The 19,984-nt window shown below is 42.3% G+C and overlaps 1 protein-coding gene and 1 non-coding gene across 2 annotated transcripts in view; both read left to right on the plus strand.

Moving 5' to 3' along the window:
- The first annotated feature begins 256 nt into the window (after positions 1-256).
- Positions 257-366, plus strand: LOC123647844. The gene has a single exon (XR_006738380.1). It is a non-coding gene; the product is annotated as a U6 spliceosomal RNA (small nuclear RNA).
- Positions 367-10,190: 9,824 nt separating this feature from the next.
- Positions 10,191-19,984, plus strand: part of GARS1 (glycyl-tRNA synthetase 1) — a 43,888-nt gene continuing 34,094 nt past the window's right edge. Inside the window, exon 1 of the mRNA XM_045564234.1 lies at positions 10,191-10,591. Coding sequence (XP_045420190.1) covers positions 10,373-10,591 — 219 coding nt within the window. The 5' untranslated portion in view covers positions 10,191-10,372. The remainder of the gene's footprint in view (positions 10,592-19,984) is intronic.

Here is a 19,984-nt window from a genome sequence, read left to right on the forward strand (position 1 = left end):
CCACTGGAAATTCAGGGTCTCTACAGATATATGTATTGATATCACAGAACGATCACTCCTATCTGGTCTTAAGTTAAAGGAAAAAAAGCCAGCAAAATGCACTGCAATATGTTTCATACAATAATTCCTATAGAAATATTACGTGTATGGATACAAAACGGACTTGTATTTGCTTAGAAATAGTGCAAGTTGTGGACCTGGCTAATAATAGAGTTTATCTCTGGGGAATGAGATTTTGAAGGACTTTCACTTTTCCTCCACTTAAATGTAGAGGTAATTCAGGTTGTAAAACAATAAAAACAGAAGATTAGCATGGCCCCTCTGCGTAAGGATGACACAGGAATTTGTGAAGTGTTCCATATTTTTAAAACACAGAAATTTGTTCTTTCACAGACTGGAGGCTAGATGTCTGGAATCAAGGTGTCGGCAGAGCCCTGCTCTCTCTGAGACTCCAGGTGGCTCCTTCCTCACATCTTAGCTGCTGCTGGTGGTTCCAGTCCTTGGTGTTCCTTGTGTGGCAGCTGTGTAGCTCCATCCTCACCTAGTGTTCTCTCTGTGGATCTTTGTGCCCACAAGTCCCTCTTCTCATAAGGACACCAGTCATATTATATTAAGAACCTGCCCTAATGACTTTATCCTGCTTACACCTGCTAAGACCTTATTTCCAAACCAGGTTATATTCACAAGTAGCAGGGATTGGGATTTGAATGTACCTTTTTGGGGGGACACAATTCAACCCATAACATTCTCCAGCCTCGCTTGGGCCTCCAGGTCTGGCCTGCATTGTGTCCACATCTTCCCAGCAGGGTCCACCTGGCTATTCTCCACGGGGGCTCTTGCGAGCCTTCCCCACCCTCCTCCACACTGCAGCCCTGCAGCCCTCCCCTCACCCCCAGCAAATGACTTTCCCCAGACTTCCTGGATGCCAACAGCGGAGAAGTCCCTGCACTTCACGCAGCTTCTTCCTCTCACTTCCTGCTTTCCTGTTCTCCATCATCATGTTCTTCACAGCTCTAATCTCTACCCAAGTTTTGGATCCCCTCCCGCAGATGCAGGGAGCCTGCCCACCTCCCTGTTTTATCCAGATCAGGAAACAGCACCACAATTTACCCATTTGCTCAGGCTAAAAATACCTACAAGTCAATATTTATTATTTCTTTTCCTGATTTTCCTCCTTCCCCTGACACATGTAGTCCTTCATAATAATTTTTAGAGTTTTGTCAGTATCTGGAACTACTTATTAATCAGCTTATTTTTATATTGCTAATCTGTTCCCAAAGACTACAAGTTCCATGAAAATAGGGCCTTTGTCTGTTTTGTTCACTGCTGTCCCTCCAGTGCCTAGAACAATGCCTAGCACATAATAGGTGCTTTGTAAATCTTTATTGAATGACTACATGACAGGTGTCAGGACTCTTCTAGAGCACAGAAGATTCAGGGAGGACACTACCTCACACCCGTGACATTCACTGTTCAAATCCTAAGAGGTCCCTTGAAGGCCAACAGTTTGGTCACATGTGTGCCAAGTTGGAACACAGGACTCCTTTCAAAGGTTAGGATCCCCAGCAGTGGGACCTAGGCTCCCTGAGAGTACCACATGACCACGTCTCCCTGAGCCCCTGCCAGTGTCACCCAGGTGCTATCTGGGAACAGCTTCAGGTCTCCATTTCTTCTGGGATCCACAGACCTTGGTTCTATAGATCCTGGCACTCTGGCTACTTCTGCTTCTCACTCTCCAAGCCCTTGAGTGGGCACCCTCCCCCCAATCCCTAATTAAACAGTTTAGAGGATAAACTCCTCCCTTGACTGTACCCTGGGAATCAAGGAGGGAGGGAAGGAAAACACCTCTTTCCTCCTGATGCTTCTATCCCAGTGAAATAAAAAAGAAATTAAATCTTATAATAAATTACCCTGCCTCAGCCATTGACATTATCACTCAGGCTTCAAGGGACCTTGCCTCCTCATTTTTGGAGGACAGAGGCTGAAACTAATCTTTGCTAAGAGAGGCAGGAGTCAAAATGTTGTTATTGGTTCAGAGGCCAGAAGGAGCATCAAAGAGAGAATTAATGAAGCCAGATCATCTGGCTCACAGCCTGGTTCACTCCTCCTGCACTTAGAGCCTTTGTCAGGGCACCTACCTGCTTTGCCTCCTGCTGTGGTTGCCTGAGCCTAAGGAAATAAGACCCAGAAAGTCAAGCCTTGAGTTTTCTGCTTTGCAAGTAAATGGGTAGATGTTTATTGAATGACTATATGACAGATGCCAGGGCTCTCATACAGTATAGAAGATTCAAGGAAGACACTACCTCACTGGTAAATCCCCAAGAAGTCCCTTGAAGGGATCTAACTTCTTATGGAAAGGGACTGTTTACCCAGTTCGGGGAAGACCACTGTATTAATCATTTATTGTTGTGGAATTAATTACTCCAAAACTTAGCAGCTTGAAAAATAACAAATATTTATCATCTTGCTGTTTCTGTAGGTCAGAAATTTGAGAACAGCTTTGGTGGGTGGTTCTAGATCAGGGTCTTTCATAAGGTTAGATTCAAGATGTGGGCTGGGACTGCAGTCATCCGAAGGCCAGATGGGGGCAGGAGGACCTGCTCCTAGATGGTTTACTCACATGGCTGTTGGCAAAAGGCCCCGGCTCCTCACTGGTCATTATCACTAATAATAAAAAAGCTGGAGTGGTTATATTAACATTAGACTAAATAGATTTAAAGACAAGAGGGGTAGTTACAGTGAAGAGGAACATTTACAATAACAAAAGTGTCATTCATCAGGAAGACATAACAATTATAAATGTGTATGTGCATAATAATAAATTCAAAATACACAAAGCAAACAGAACTAAAGGGAGACATAGACAAATCCACAGTCATGGTTAGAGATTTTAACATCTTTGCTCAGTTATTGAAAGAATAACTAAATACAAAATCAGTAATGATTGTTAGAATCAAAATGGAGTTACTCGTGTCAAATTCTAACAAAAATAAATAAATCAATCCAGGAAGCTAAGATGGGAGGCCCTCACGCACACATGCCTGTGATAAGCACTATTACAAAGACTCTCCGAAGGGCTCTTATGCACATATGCCTGTAACAAGAACTTATGCCAAGGGCTTTTCACACTGCAGCTTGCTACACCAGTCACAAGGACAGCTAGCTGGATGTATAAGAACACTTGCCTGACAACAAACTGTCTCCACTAACGAACTAGCATAAACTCCTGCAATAACTGAACCCCTGTAACCGATGTTCTCTTTGTTTCAAAACAAATTATGTGTGCTTTTCCCTTTTGCCTCTAAAACCTTTTCTTTGCCCTCAATCTCTTTGGATATGTTTATGGTCCCTATGGCCTGCGTATCCCAGATTTGCACACTCCTGAATAAACTCAGTATCTTTGAAGAATATGTCTGTCTGTTATTCAGGTTGATGTGTAATAGACACTGAACGACACTATCAGCCACATTGATCTAATTGACACGTGTACGTTATAAACAACAAATGCATAATACACACTCTTAAAGTACACATGGACCGTTTGCCAAGATAAGCCGTATATTGGGTCATAAAACAAGTCAATAAACTTCAAGAGTTTTCTTCAGATCACATGGGAATTAAATTAGAAAGCAATGGTAAAAATACTAGGATATGTTTTAAAAAGCTCCAAATATTTGAAAATTAAACAATACTCTTCTCAATAACTAACAGGTCAAGGAAGAAATCCTAAAGGAAATTAGAAAGTATTTTGAACTAAATGAAAATGAAAACACAATGTATCTAAAATTTGGGGGTTCAACTAAAGTAGTACTTAGAGGGAAATCTATAGTTTTAAATGTTTGCTTTAGAAAAGAAGAAAGGCTTAATGATAAATTATCGAAGTTTCCACCTTGAGAAGCTAAAAAAGAGCAAGAGTGACAGGTACACTAAAAATCCAGACATTGCCACTCTACAATTTATCCATGCAGCCAAAAACCACTTGGACCCCCAAACCTATCAAAATATAAGTTAAAAAAAAGAAAGACTTCATTATTTTCCTTTTGTTACCTTCTATTTTGAAGTGACTTATGCCTCTTCTGTCTCGCTTTTCTTGAATAATTTGTACTCTTTCCAATTGGCTGAAGCTAAACACTGTGTGAAAATAATAGAAGGGCTAAAGTTATATTTTCAGTTTCTGGTACTGAGGGTGTAAATAATTTAAAAATAAAATTACAATACAATAAGAGCAGGCCAGGCGCAGTGGTTCATGCCTGTAATCCTAGCACTTTGGGAGGCTGAGGCAAGAGGATCGCTTGAGCCCAGGAGTTCGACACTGGCCTGGCCAAGTAGTGAGACCCCTGTCTCTACAAAAAATTTAAAAATTAGCCGGGTGTGGTGGTGCACCCCTGTCATCCTAGCTACTCAGGATCCCTTGAGAAAGGTGAGCTGGCTTGCCCACAGACAAACATCCGAGTCACAGAAAAGGCAAGGGTGGAAAAGTGAAAGCAAGGGTGGGAAATCTCAAAACAATTGCATTATGGAGAAAGGCTTGTGTAGAGAGAAATATCCAAGTCACAGAAATGGCGAGGATGGAAAAGCAAGATCAAAGGGCAGGGAGACGCAGAGCAAGGCTTGCCTAGAGAGAAACATCTGAGTCACCGCACCAAATATGTCAGGTTTTAGTCTGAAATGTTGGTTCTCAGGGCACTTGTGGCTGAAGAATGACCAGACGCACCAAAGTAAGGCAAGCACGAGGTGAAGGAAGGCAAAAGAAGGCAAGCACGAGGTTACTAAGTGGGAGCAAGATAGGATAAGAAGAGGAAAACAAGCTACTGCCTACAGACCCTTCTATCCCTAGTCCTTGCTGTCAGCCAGGGAACTTAGTGCTCATCAAACAAGTGGAAGGATGGGTCCCCCACATCGCAGCTAGCCCTGGTGTGGAAAGGTCCCTACCCAGTCTTATTTGCTACCCCACAGGCTACCTACTTGGATCCATCATTCTTGGGTAAAGCCATGGAAAGACCAAAATGAAACTCATCCGGCCCCCGTGGACAAACGGACTCCAACACCGGAGACCAATACCTGTGTACTCCCTTGGAGGATCTCCAGTGCCTGTTCAAGTGGACTCCTCCTGCTGCGGCTCCTTCAGAGAAGTAGCAACACTATCCATGGGCAAGACAGCTTTTGCCCTGGCGAACCAAATCGCCTCTTCTTGCCCTTATAGGAGCAGCAGCCACTGTTGGAGTAGCCACAGAAGGCACAGCCCTGGGCCTGTGGCAGTATTTGGCTGCGGAGGCAGCAGGAGCCCTGCTAAAAACTAGAAGTACGCTGGCCCTCTGACAGGAACAGTTAGACTCGCTGGCGGGGGCCGCCATGCAAACCAGCTGGGCCCTCAGTCTTCTAACTGCAGCAGAAGGGAGCACGTGCTTGTTCTTAAAAGAACAGCTCTCCTTCTATGTTAACAGGTCAGGACAGGTTCAGGATAACATCAATGCCATCCTAGAGTCTGCCTCCAATCTCCAGACACGAGGCGAGACCTCTAGGCCCAGTGGATGTCCTTAATAATTCTCTTGGTCACCCTATTACTTTGCATCCTGGGGATTCTTATATTGTGACCGATCCTCATAAATTTTCTAACTAAATTTATTTCATCCTGTCTAGAAGCCATCAAGCGACAAATGGTCCTACCTTCTCTGCCAGCCCTAGCGCCTACCTCCTCACCTACAACTACAACAATCTAGCGAGAACATATAGCGAAGTCTCCTGGAGAGACCCTGCAGAACCTACAAGAGGACACCCTAAGAAGGATCATTGCCCCCTACTCAGCATGAAGCATCTAGTTGAGTTGATACCCCTACCCAATGATTTGGGCCTCTAGAATAGAGAGTGGGGAATATTAGGTAGACAGTGAGGAATTCCGGGTCTCCTAGGGATGACAATGGGTGCTGTTGCCCCCATCTTGGTCCTGCCCAACCCTAATTCTCCATACCTGGGGGAGGAGGTAATATCCTACATATCTGTCAATCAGAACTTGGTGTGCCAGCTGCAAAAGAATGCAGAGGACTCTCTAGCCCTAAAGTCTGGAAAGTGACCTAGAATCCACATGAGCAGTAAAACTTGGGTCATGCAGCTCCCTAACTGTCCAATCAAAGTGCTTCTACAGTGATGTCTGAACCACGGGCAGGTCCTTATCCGGACACCAGACACAAGACTCAGACCCATAACCAAGCTCTCTTTTTATGCCCTTGCTTTGGCTCTCACTTTGCTGCAACAGTGGGTCCGGTCTTCATCTGTGGCATATGTACCATGCTCTGTAAATCTATATCTTGTTCTTGCCTATAATTCTATCTTTCTCTCCTCAGTAAACCTCATTTTCATGCTTGCCTAACTTTGGTGCATTTGGTCATTCTTTGGCCATGTGCCAAGAACCAACATTTCAAACTGAAACCTGATGGTGTCAAATGCCACAGGGTGAGGGCTCAGTCCCCAAGACTGCCCCTACCACAACACCAATCGTAAGTCTGGGCTTCTGGAGCTTCTGACTGACTAGCTTCAAATTTGGGTTCCCACCACCCTCTCTCTCTTTGGGTTCAATTAATTTGCTGGAGCAGCTCACAGAACTCAGGGGAACACTTACTTACACTTACCAATTTATTATAACAGATATTACAAAAGTTACAGATGAAGAGATGCATAGGGTGAGGTATGGGGGAGGGGGTGTGGAGCTTCCATGCCCTCCCTGGTATGCCACCTTCTAGGAACCTTCTAGTGTTCAGCTATCTGGAAGCTCCCCGAGCCCAGTCCTCTTGGGTTTTTATGGAGGTTTCATTACATAGGCATGATTGACAATCATGTAGAAATGTGATTGGACAAAAAGCCCACAATCTAAACCCAGCAAGGCCTGTCTGTTCTTCTTGGCCTCCCCGTGTAGCATTTCTTCTCCAGGGTATGGGGCAAGACCTTTTCTGTAATGAGAGTCTTTTGAATCACAGTCAGATTAGAATCCTGACTTGGGCAGGTAAAGGACAGGAGGTCAGAGAGATTCTATCTCCTGAGGCCTAAAGTGCCCCAACTTTATAACAAGGACTGTGGGAGTTATGAAATTCCATAGGAACTGTGGATGAAAATAAATATATTAATACATAACATAATACCATAATATCTTCAATGTTTATAACTCAATATTAAGCAAAGAACCCAATAAAAATGGACAAAAAAGAGGACATTTCATGAAAGAAGATATACAAATGGCCATTTAAGCACATGAGAACACACTCAACACCATTAATCATTAGGGAAATGCATAAAAACCACAATGAGATACAACCATTAGAATAGCTAAAATCTGAAGGACAGGCAACGGCAAATGTTGACAAAGATGTGGGGCAACTAGAACTCTTACCTATTGCTCGCGAGCATATAAAATGGTACAACCACATTGGAAAAAGTTGTGGCATCTAATAAAACTACATATGCATCTACCCTTCAACTCAGCAATTTCACACCTAGGTATTTACTCAGAGAAATGAAAATATATGTCCACAAAAAAAGATGTGTAAGAATCTTCACAGCAGCATTATTCATAACTATGAATAGGAAACAACCCAAATGTCTATCAACTAGTGAACAGATTAACAAATTATAGTATATTCATATACTGGAATACTACAAAGCAATAGAAAAGATGAATTACTGATACATGAAGCAACATGGATTAATCTTTCAGACATTATACTCATTGAAAGAAGTCAGACACAGAGTATACATTACATGATTCCATTTATATGACAGTCTAGAACAGAAAAAATCTAACAGGAAAGAAATCAGAATAGTGACTGCCTGGTTGTAGAGGGTGGGATGACTAGGACAACATGCAAGGAAACTTGTGGGGTGAGGGAAACATTCTTTATCTTGGTCAGGGTGGGGGTTACAAGAGGGTATTCCTTTGTTGAAACCCATTGAACTACGCACTTTTGTTCATTTTAATGTGTGCAAAATTTATTTCCCTTAAAGAAAATAATTTTAATAAAGAAAGACATTCATGAGAAGTGGCTCACGCTTGTAATACCAGCACTTTGGGAGGTCGGGGCAGGAGGATCGCTTGAGGCCGGGAGTTCAAGAACAACCTGGGCAACAAAGCAAGACACCATCTCTACAAAAAGTAAAAAACAACAAAAAATTAGCCAGGCATGGTAGCACACCTGTAGTGTTGAGGTGGGAGGATCACCAGAGCTTAGGAGTTCAAGGCTGCAGTGAGCTATGATTGAACTACTGCACTCCAGCCTAGGCAAGACAGCAAGACCCCCATCTCTAAAAAAGAAAAAAAGAGAGAGAGAGAGAGAGAAAGAAAAGAAAAATATATGATCATGTGTGCACAATGCCAGGGCCTCTCGCAGGGTGTAGAAAGAGCCCATCCAAGAGAAAGGCTCTGAAGGTCACTTAAAGCTTCATTAGCTACATGGTAAATCTGCCTCTACCCTCAGCTCATATTCTGACCCCACACTCAGTAGTTGTGTGATTGTGGACAAGTTAATATCTCAGTGCCTTGAATCTCACATTTGTAACATGGGAATAATTATGACCCTATCTCATTGGACTATGTGAATAAATTTCATAAGAAACCCTAAGTGGTACATAGTGAACTCTCAACAAATATAAACTATTATCTTGTAGACAGAGTGTTCAAAGGAAAACTGTTTGGATAATTCTGCTAAGGATCATGAAGGGCCTGTTGAAGTGCCCTGAGAAGGGAAGCAAATGGTCAGATTTGCCTTTTGGAAATAATGACTGAAGCAGCAGTGGAGAGGATAAATAAGTGGAGGGAAAATCGGATTTGGAGTCCTACCAGGACTGTCCTAACATGAAAATGAATGAGACATTATTTTGACCTAAAGAATTAAAAAAATATATGTAGTTGTATTCAAAGTATACAAGATTTGAACATTTTAATAAAAATTTAAATAAGAGTAAAAATTAAAATGGTTTTTCACGTTTAAAAATATTAAAGGTGGCACATGCCTGTAATCCCAGCTAGTAGGGAAGCTGAGGCAGGAGGATCCCTTGAGCCCAGGAGTTTGAGGTTACAGTGAGCTATGATTGTACCACTGCTCTCCAGCCTGGGCAACAGAGCAAGACCCCCATCTCTAAAAAAAAAAAAAATTAAAATTAATTCAAAATTACCTAGTAAAATAAAAGCCAAATAAACTACAATTAATATCAAATCTTGAAATAAAAGTTTTAAAAATATGAAACAGGAAGAGAAGTAACATGGACTTTCATACTACTGGGAAAGGAGACTTCATTATGGTGAGCCTGTCTACTCTTGTACGCTCCTGGGGTGAAATTGTGGGACACAAGGAGGTGTGTGTGGTCAGCTTCAGTCGATACTGCCAGAGTTCTCCAAAGTGGCTGCACCAGTTCACAGTCCCCTTAGCAGTGTAGGGGAGTCCCAGAGCATCATTTGGCATTTTCCATCATTTTCATTTTAGGCATTTTTGTGGGTGTGTGCAGTGGTGTTTCTCTACCCAAGACATTCTTTATTTTTCTCTTCCCTTTCTGGAGAGGGGATCCCACTTTTCCAGCCACCACACCCTTCGGGCAGGAGGAGGCCATCTCTGGATGGCTGGTCAGCTGAGGCAACCCAAGCAGAGGGATTTGCCGGGCACCTGCATTCTCACCTCCACACCCCTGCGTTAACATGTTTCCCAGCCTTTTCTACCTCTTGCTCTTCCTCGTCTCTCCCGGTCCAAATCCTGCTTGCTCCGCAAAGGCAGATCAGAATCTACCTTCTCTAAAAAGCCTCCGGTGACCCTAACCCCTCACTCCTCCTCCCCCTTTCCCGGGCTTTTGTTTCGACACTGGCGAGCCGTGGACGTGTGACCCTGGGCAAATCGTTCACTTCTCTGGGCCTGTTTCCTCAGCTAAAGAACAATATTAAGTCTAAGTCCCTATCTGACTTGATGTTTTACGACCCTTTTAGGGCGCAGAGCGCGAAAGAACAGCAGCCGAGGTGTGTTCAGCGGGCCAGCCCGAGGGTCAGGGCCGGTGTGCCAGCCTGTGCTTTGAAGGTCCCTGTGCGTCTCGGTCCGCAGGTCCCGGATGGAGCTGTTTCCTTGCACGTCCACCCTGCTGGGGTGGCTCGACGCATTTCTGTGCAAATCTGCTCGCTCGCAGCCCTGCCCCGCACCCGAGGTGCAGAAAGCCCCCCGCCCGGTCCTTCCGGGTTTTGTGTCGAATCTGCGGGCGGCGGCGCGGCGCCGCGTCTGCGGTGGGGAATGTGCGGCTGCGCGCGCGCCGCGGCGTTTACGCGGCGATTTCATCATGCTCCGGGCCGGGCCGCGCACGCCGCTTCCGCCGCCGCCGCCCCCTCCGGACCGCCCCGCGCCGCCGGCTCATGCCCTCCCTGCGCCCGGCGCTGCTTAGAGCTGCCCGCGCCGCCCTGCTGCCGCCGCTGCCGCCCCGGCTCCCCGCCCGGCCCTCGCTCCCGCCCCGCCGCCTCCTCGGCGCGCCCCGCCGCGCCCCGACCTACCCCGCCGCCGCCTCCCGGAGCAGCATGGACGGCGCCGGGGCTGAGGAGGTGCTGGCTCCTCTCAGACTAGCCGTGCGCCAGCAGGTACCGGCGTTTTGCGCCGTCCGCTCAGCCTCCGGCTCTCCTCCCCAGACCCCTCTCCTGGTCATCCTTCCTTCCCCCGGGCACCCGTCTGCCTCGTGGGTCACCCCTTCCCCTTCCTACTCTGGTGTCTTCCTCACCTCCCCACTTTGGACCCAAGTCCCCCATGCGTCGGGCGCCTTCCTTCCCTCGTACTCCCATCCCTGCCCTCTTTTTGGATGAGTCCCTCGATCCCCCTGGCTATTCTGCGTCCCTGCCTTCCCGATCTGTGCTCTTTTCCCAATCCCTGTTGCTGCCCGCGCCTCCTAGGTCTGCAGTGGGGCTGGGATCTGTAACCCTGTGGTTCTCCTCGTGTCCTAACTGAGTAACCTTAACCTCAGTCTCCAGGCTCTGCTGTGCTCTGTGCACCCTGGGCGTGGAGGTTCCTAATTCTTTCCCCGGTCTGTGATGAGCCGAAGCTGCCGGCTCTTTCCTGTACGCCCAGACTCTTTAATCTTCAGGATGCTTTGAATAGTGTTTCCTCCTTTACATCTTCCTTTATTCAGTGCTTAGCCGAACGGTGGCTGAGAAAACAGAGTTGAAACGTGGATGTAAGGAGATGTCAAACTTTTCTAATAATGTGGTGAATTCGTCATTCTTCGCGCCTGTCATCTATTCTGGCTTCTGAAAAGGCCTTTTGGAACGAGTGAGCTCCCAGATCGTAAACCTGGGGGACTGTAAATGTTGCGGAGTTACACGGTGAAGTCAGCCATCCTTCGTATGGAACATCTTGAAATTTGATTTTGCGGGAGGGAGGGAAGGCTGGAGGACTTGGTGACTTAATACAGGCCTCCTTTTCTGAGGGCACTGCCTAAAGAATAGAATATAGAGAGGGCAAGGCAAAGATTATCTCTAATGATTCTCATATCCAGTTAGTTAGGTAGAGCTAAAAGCTTGCAGTCGGACCCCGGGAATCGATGACCTAGTAGTAAACACTAAACGGGTTTCTCCTGCAGGGGTGCCTGATGCAATAATTTGCCTTAGCTACAGAGGGAGGAACTCTCTCTCGGAAATAATTCATTGGGGCACAGCTGCCGCAAATTCAGCAAATTCTGCCACTTTGCAATCTCTACTTCTTGCTGGTTTGAGCCTGATTTAATAGTCTTTTATTTTGAAATTTCACCATGGGCTTAGTTTTCTTATTATTGGTATCAGAACACTGTATTCATATTCTCTGTCTCTCTCCACCCACCTTCCGCTCCCCAAATAAAATTAGGTGTGGTTACTTTGTCTTTTCTGTAACTCTCAATTTTTTTCTATATCTTTCTCTTTGGAAGGAAGAATACATCTAATTTCGAAAAAAAAAAAAAACGTACACACACACCCTCAAACCCCTCCCTCTGCCACGTTAGCCTGGAACTGCAGTGCAAACCATCCATCTGTAGTAAGACTGGATTGAGCTAACTCAAGTAAACTTTAATGATGGAACAGCCTTCCAGTGTTACTGTTGTCTCATGTATTGTTTATGTTGTCTTGATTAAATTTTTTTGTACTTTAAGATATTTTTGAATATGTGAATTAGTTTATGTAAGTTAATTTGGGTTCTTCTAATTTTCCAAGAACATGTATCAGTTAATTAATTCTTTAGAATGTTGAATCATACTGAGTCCATTGTCAGCTGGAAGGGAATTTAAAGATCATCTAGTTATCTCATTTGCATATGGGGAAATGAGATACACTGTTACCTCTATCTGTTTTACATATTTCCATTGTGAAGTTTGTGCAGTTGAAGACTTCCCTGGAGTGGGATTTTTAAGGAATTTAACAACTGATCTTGTTAGTGGCACGGGTTTCATATAAATCTGTTGATCTGGAAAATGAATGAAGTGAGCATGTCACTTTAAGAAAACAACTGATAGTATTTGTGGCCAGTAATAAAATTCAAGCTTTGGGAAATTTGGGAATTTTAGGAAACTTGTTATTGTGAGTCTGGCAGCTTCACAGTACTTAAAGACTTTTCTGATGAGATAAGTGGTGATATTAGCAAATGTGGGGTTTTTTGATATTGTGTGATAAATAGGTTAATATTTGGAAAATCTGCATAACTCAGTTAACCAGTATTTTCTAAATGACTAGTGCATAACGTTATAAAATCAGATATTGGTAAAAGATCCATTCAAAGTCTAAGATACATTAATGGATTTAATGTAACAGAGTACAGAAAGTTCATTGCTGTAGTTTCTTAGTTAGAAATAACCTTGAAGAAAATACTACTTGTCAGAGTTTCAATGTAGTATCAAAGAAGAATATCTACAATTATCTGAAAAGACTTTTAAAATTCTCCTCCTTTTTCCATGATTTTCTTCATATACTTTGCCCAAGACACCATTTTGAAAAGAAGCAGATATGAGAATCTAGCTATCTTCTATTAAGCTAAAAATTAAGAGATTTGCAAAAATTATAAAACTGTTATTCTTTCACTATTTTTTATTTTGGAATGTAGTTATTTTTATAAAATTTCTTATGCATGTTAACATATATTGAGCTTTTATCATTTTAAATTAATTGATAAATATTTTTTAAATTTCCATTTTAATTTCTAATACAGTAAATACTGATAGCAATAGTCCACATAAACAAAAGCTTGGTGGGGGTGGAGGGGTCCTCAGTGATTTTTAACAGTATAGAAGAGTCCTGACACCACAGAGTTTTAGAACTGCTGCTTTAGGGGAATGGAATTATCCGAATTATATGAAGACAGATTTGGACTGCTATCTGAACACAACTCCTGTTCCCCAGTTGGTTTTTTCCTTTACAGCCAAGGGTTTTCTCCTATAGTCTCACTGTCTTCACTTTCTCATTTTCCATTTTGTTCTTCTGTCCCCTGCACTCACTTTGCCTTAGGCCTCTACCACTCCCCTTGCCTAATACCCACAAGAGTACTTTTCTGTGATCATCACGTTTTTCCTGTCTTCAGCATGTAGCTGTTGACCACTGTCTCCTGTCTAGAATTGCTTTTTTCCCCTGCTTTGGCTTTGTCTGAATGTTAAGTGAGATTTAGTAGTTGCAGAAATATATGTGTCAAAGTCTCCTAGTGCAAGTAGGGTCTGTTAAGATGATTTTTACCTGATCTGGAGGTTTAGAGAGGAACTTGTGTAGAGATTTGGTGAGGTGTTTTCAGTATCATTATACTTAAGAGGCCACTCTAAAATGATTTAGGTGGATGTGGCTTGATGTAGACCAAGTAACTAGTATGAAGAAAAGTAACTAGTATGAAGAAAAGTAACCAAGGATTTTTTTTTAGCCTGTAGTGGTACTTAATAATTGTTGAGATAGAAGAGGTTTGGAAGAATTGCTAGATGGACCTTCTTTATACTCCTTATTTTTTATGTTGATGAGGATTAAATACTAGTGGCAATATAGCCTAGTAATTCAGAGTCTAGGCTCTGAAATTATATTTCCAGAGTTTGGATCCTAACTTTGCTGTCTATTAGCTGACTTTAAGCAAATGATTTAATCTTTCTGTAGCCAAACTTCTTCATCTGTAACATGGAAATGGAGTTGTAAACATTAAAATGGGACAGTTATGTAAAGTGCTGAGAATACTGCCCACAGTACATAGTAAGCTCTTGGTAAAATATGAGATATTATTCTGAAATGATTGTGGCCTATTGGAATGCTGGTTTTATCAAACCATTGCTGATGTGAACCTCGTATATTTTCTTGTGATTGTCAGTTTGATAATATTTGAACCTTTATAAAAGCATTGATGTCTTCTGAAATTGGTAAGATAAGATGATAGAAAAGTCTTTTTAAATGATTTCTTGGGAGGTCTTTAAATGATTTACTGTCTAAATCACTAATGATATGAATAGGCGTGTGGATAATAGAACATGTGTTTCAGTATTTAAGGATTTCTTTTATTGGAATTGGGAGCAACGCAATAAAATTCAGATCCTGGTAGTAGTGAGAAGACTTAGCATGAAGAGCCTTAGGTTTTCCTCTGCTTTGATTTTTCTGGACAGAGAGTACCTGTTGAAGCTCTTGCTTAATCTACAAAGGGCAAATGAAAAGTTTATGAAGTTTTTGTCTGGAAATCTGAGATCAACTCAATCCTAACAAAAATCTTCTAGTCATGTGTGTAAAACCAAACATCTTACAGAGGTGAGGAGATGTTTTCCTGTTGTTTTTCTTGGCTAATTGAATATGCGCCATGAATACATATGAAGGATCCAAGAGGAAGATCCCTTGGAATAATTTTCTCATCTAATAACTACTCTGCTTTATAATCACAGACTCTTAGTTCTGATATATATCATTATGGTAACAAATTATCCAGGAGCTAAACCTCTAGTGGATGTTTCCTAAGAGTAATTTAGAGATGTTGATGGTATTTCATGTCAATTTCATTCAGTATACACACAAAAAAACCCAAAATACAGCTGAGTGATGAAGAAAGAAGAAAAATAATTAGAAATTAGGAATCCTTAAGTACTTTCATTCCATATCTGGATCACCTCCAATTCTTTTTGTTTTCAGAACTGGATCATTATAAATTGTAATTTTAATCATTCCATTATTCAGAATAAACATAACCATTTCCTTTCTTCACTGAGACTTTAGAGATGATTAACTCAGAGTAGGAATCCTCACTCTCACACTACTTCTGTGATAGCCTTAAATATACGTGTGCCTAATTCTGTGCCTGACCCTTAAAAGACTAAAAAGTGATTCCAGATGATGAATTTTAAGTTCTTTCTACCTGTTAGCTTGTGGCCTTGCTTGCCAGTGCCTTTTGAGAAGCTCCAAGAGAAACTAGATGCATTGCGTAGGAGTGCCAGTGCATGACACATGGGGAGACATTCAGGGGAAAGACTTGCCTACTTCTTTCGTACATTCAGAAAGAACTACTACTTCTTCAGAACAAAGGCTCCCACAGGCTTCTCATCCCCATCATACAGCACAATTAGTGAACATTTATGAGATAGGTGTTCTGACAGGTAGAAGAATGAGTAAAGAATAAGCGAGTGATATTTACGGGATAGTAAGTATAATACTTGGCACAGTGCTAGGTTTAGGTTGCGGTATCAGTCAACACATATTTGAGTGCCACAATTAACATGCCAGAATTCCTGTCCTAAGAGAGCCTGCTTTATAGTGACAGGTATAGATAAAATGCATGTAAGTGAATTAAATAAGCAGATGCATTCGTAGGGCAATTTCAGATTTTGTAATGAAGAAGACAAAATTAAATTAGGTAACTGGGGATATTGCTTTAGCTAGAGAGGTCAGCATAATAGGACACAAACTGCTTGTAAACAGACCAGATTTGTATATGATAAGAGAATGCGGGGAATAACTATAGGCATAACTCAGAGATATTGCGGGTTTGGTTCCAGAACATTTCAATAAAGCGAGTATTGTAACATAGCAAATATCACAATAAAGCAAGTCACACGAACTTTTTGGTTTCCCAGTCATGTAAAAGTTATGTTTATACTGTAGTCTCTTAAGTGTGCAGTAACATTATCTCCAAAAAATAATGTACATACCTTAATTTAAAAATACTTTATTGCTTAAAAATGCTAATGCTCATCTGAGCCTTCAGTGAGTCATAGTCTTTGCTGGTGGATGGTCTGGCCTCCATGTGGATGGCTGCTGACTGATGAGGGTGGTGGTTGCTGAAGGCTAGGGCGGCTGTGGCTATTTCTTAAAATATAAGACAGCAGTGAAGTTTGCCACGTTGATTGACTCTTCCTTTCACAAAAGATTTTTCTGTGGTGTGTGATGCTGTCAGCATTTTACGCACAGTAGAACTTCTTTCAAAATTGGAGTCAGTCCTCTCAAGCTCTGCCACTGCTTTATCAAGTAAATTTATGTAATATTCTAAATGCTTTGTTGTTTCAACTGTGTTAATTGCATCTTCACCAGGAGTAGATTCCATCTCAAATCAGCATTTCCTGCTTCACTTTGCACTTTTGTGTCACGGAGACAGCGTCTTTCCTTAATGCTCATGAACCAACCTCTGCTAGCTTCAGACTTTTCTTCTGCAGCTTCCTCACCTGTCTCAGATTTCAAAGAATTGAAGAGAGTTTTCTCTGGATTAGGTTTTGGCTTAGGGGAATGTTGTGGCTAGTTTGATCTTTCCAGATCACTAAAAATCTCTCTATATTGGCAGTCAGGGTGTTTCGCTTTTTTATCATTCGTGTATTCACCGGAGTAGCACTTTAGTTTCCTTCTCTTTTTCTTTATATGAAAAATGCAAAGAAAAAGCTCCTGTCATCACCCTTGGCTAATTGTTTGGCACAAGAGGCCTAGTTTTCTACCTGTCTTGGCTTTCAACGTTCTTTCCTCACAAAGCTTAATCATTTCTAGCTCTTGATTGAAAGTGAGAGACATGTAAACTCTTCCTTTCACTTGACCACCTAGGGGTATTGTAGGGTTCCTGATTGGCCTAATTTCAATATTGTTGTGTCTCAGGGAATAGGAAGGCCTGAGGAGAGGGAGAGTGACAGGAACTGCAGGTCAATGGAACAGTTGGAACACACACATTTATTAAGCTAGTTGTCTCATATGGGTGTGGTTCATGGCGCTCCCAAACAATTACAGTAGTGATATCAAAGATCACTAATCACAGATCACCATCACAGAAATGATAATAATGAAAAGGTTTGAAATATAAATGTGACAGAGACATGATGTGAACACAAACTGTTGGAAAAATGGCACTGATAGACTTGCTTGCCACAGGGTTGCCATAGACCTTCAATTTGTAAAAATCCACAGTATCTGTGAAGTGCAATAAAATGAGATATGCCTTTATTTTATTTTATTTCATTTTTTTGGAGACAGAGTCTCGCTGTGTTGCCTAGGCTAGAGGGCAGTGGCATCAGCATAGCTCACTGCAACCCTAAGCTGATCTCAAGCGATTCTCCTGCCTCAGCCTCCTGAGTAGCTGGGTCTAAAGGCGTGTACCACCAGGCCAAGCTAAGTTTTCTCCCAAGTACTAACCAGGCCTGACCTTGCATAGCTTCCAAGATCAGACGAGATTGGGCACGCTCAGGGTGGTATGGCCATGGCCTAATTTTTCTATTTTTTGTAGAGATGGGGTCTCGGTATTGCTAATGCTGGTCTCGAACTCCAGAGCTCAAACTATTCACCCTCTTCTGCCTCCCAGAGTGCTAGGATTACAGGTGTGAGCCACTGTGCCTGGCCAAGATATGCCTTTAATTCCATGGCTCTTGGCTATATCGGACCCAGTGTCCCGTTTCTATAATACATCAAATATTAATGAGATTCAGGCCGGGCACGGTGGCTCACGCCTGTAATCCTAGCACTTTGGGAGGCTGAGGCAGGTGGATCGCTCGAAGTCAGGAGTTTGAGACCAGCCTGAGCAAGAGCGAGACCCCGTCTCTACTAAAAATAGAAAGAAATTATCTGGTCAGCTAAAAATATATGGAGAAAAACTTAGCTGGGCATGGTGGCGCATGCCTGTATTCCCAGCTACTCGGGAGGCTGAGGCAGTAGGATCGCTTAAGCCCAGGAGTTTGAGGTTGCTGTGGATCGCTTAAGCCCAGGAGTTTGAGGTTGCTGTGAGCTAGGCTGACGCCATGGCACTCACTCTAGCCTGGGCAACAGAGTGAGACTCTGTCTCAAAAAAAATAAATATATATATATATATATGTATATATATATTAATGAGATTCATACAAAATAACCTAGATTTAATTAAAAATATAGACATATACATAATGCTCTAAATGTAATACAAAGAAATAAAAAAGCAGTTTACAATACATTTATAATAATATGTATTTCAATATGTAAATTCTTGGGTTTGACTCCACTGGAAAGTTACAGTGACATAAGCAGATGCTTATACCTCTCCATGAATTTACAGTGAATGCAGTAGCTTTAAATGTGCACTGATAAAGGTATATTGTGTTGGTTGCTCAGATACCACAGCAGCATTGTCATTGGTGACATGTTTTGTTTTCTTAAAAAAATGAAGAACTTCCTTGAGGCACAACTCTTATAAAACTGAACAAAACAAGATCCAGTCTTTATTTATTTTTTTGACACAGGGTCTCACTCTGTTGCTCGGGCTAGAGTGCAGTGGTGTGATTATAGCTCACTGCAGCCTCATATTCCTAGGCTTGAGTGATCCTTCTGCCTCAGCTTCCCAAGGAGCTAGGTGTCCTCTTTTAAATTGCATTTTATTGTATGTATTCCAGGAAAATTCAGTGTATGTTAAAACTATGGGGAAATACTTCTGAGTATATAAAAGCAGAGTCAGGTTCTAGGTTCAGGTAATTATATTTGTCTACTCAAGACAACTTCAAGGGGAGAAATGTCCTCAAGGAACAATTGTAAGGCTGGAATATTTGAGAAATGCTTTGTAAAGGATATGGTAGAATGTCGGTAAGTGAAGGGAAGCACTTTTGGGTCAGAGAATAAACATCGAAGGCATGCGGGTAGGAACAGTCACCAAATTAGGAATGCTGTGTGTTTGTGAAAAGGCGGCTTACAAGATGGGAGAGAAATGACATGAATTAGAGTAATTTGGGGCCAGGTCTAATCTTAGTGTAGATACCTTTGGATGGGAGAGAAACTGGTAATTGGTTGTAGCAAGCTAGTGTCTGAGGGGTGAAAAGGAGAGATTAGATTGAAAATTTGAAGTGAAATTGACCAGACATTAGAGGTAAGGAAGCATAACTTTATGTTTCTTGCTTGGGAAAGGGTAGATGTGTTGCCATTAACAGATGGAGAGCATACAGAGAAGGAACAGGTTTGGGGTAGAGCAAATAGTTGAGTTTGAAGTTTCTGTGGTCACACCCAAGTTGAAGTGCTTTGTAGCATAATAAGAGCGATCATTTTGTGTATGTCTACTGTGTGTTAGTGCTGTTAAAAATTATTTAAAGTGTTTTATTTATACAATCCAATGAGGTGTAAGTATTATTTTCACTTTATAATTGAGGGAGCTCAGAGATAATTTTTTAGACAGACAGGGTCTTGCTCTGTCATCAGGGCTAGAGTGCAGTGGCATGATCATAGCTCACTGTAACCGTGAACACCTGGGTTCAAGCCATCCCCCAGCCTCAGCCTCCCAAGTAATTGGGACTACAGGTGTATGCCACTGTGCCTAGCTAATTATTAATTTTTTTGTAGAGACAGGGTCTCACTGTGTTGCCCAGACTGGTCTTGAATTCCTGGCTTCAAGCTGTTCTCCTGCTTTGGCCTCCCAGCCTCCCAAAGTGCTGGCTGGGATTATGGGCACCACACCTGGCCTTTAACTCTTTTTAAGCCTGTATTTTACTACAGCTTGTCTAGATGTGGATTTTTGTTTTGTGTACTGTTTGGATTTCCACATGCTTTCTGAATCTTAGAAATCATGTCTTTGAGCAGTTACAGAAAATA

This window comes from Lemur catta, chromosome 11, assembly GCF_020740605.2.
Source record: "Lemur catta isolate mLemCat1 chromosome 11, mLemCat1.pri, whole genome shotgun sequence".
Lineage (NCBI taxonomy): Eukaryota > Metazoa > Chordata > Mammalia > Primates > Lemuridae > Lemur > Lemur catta.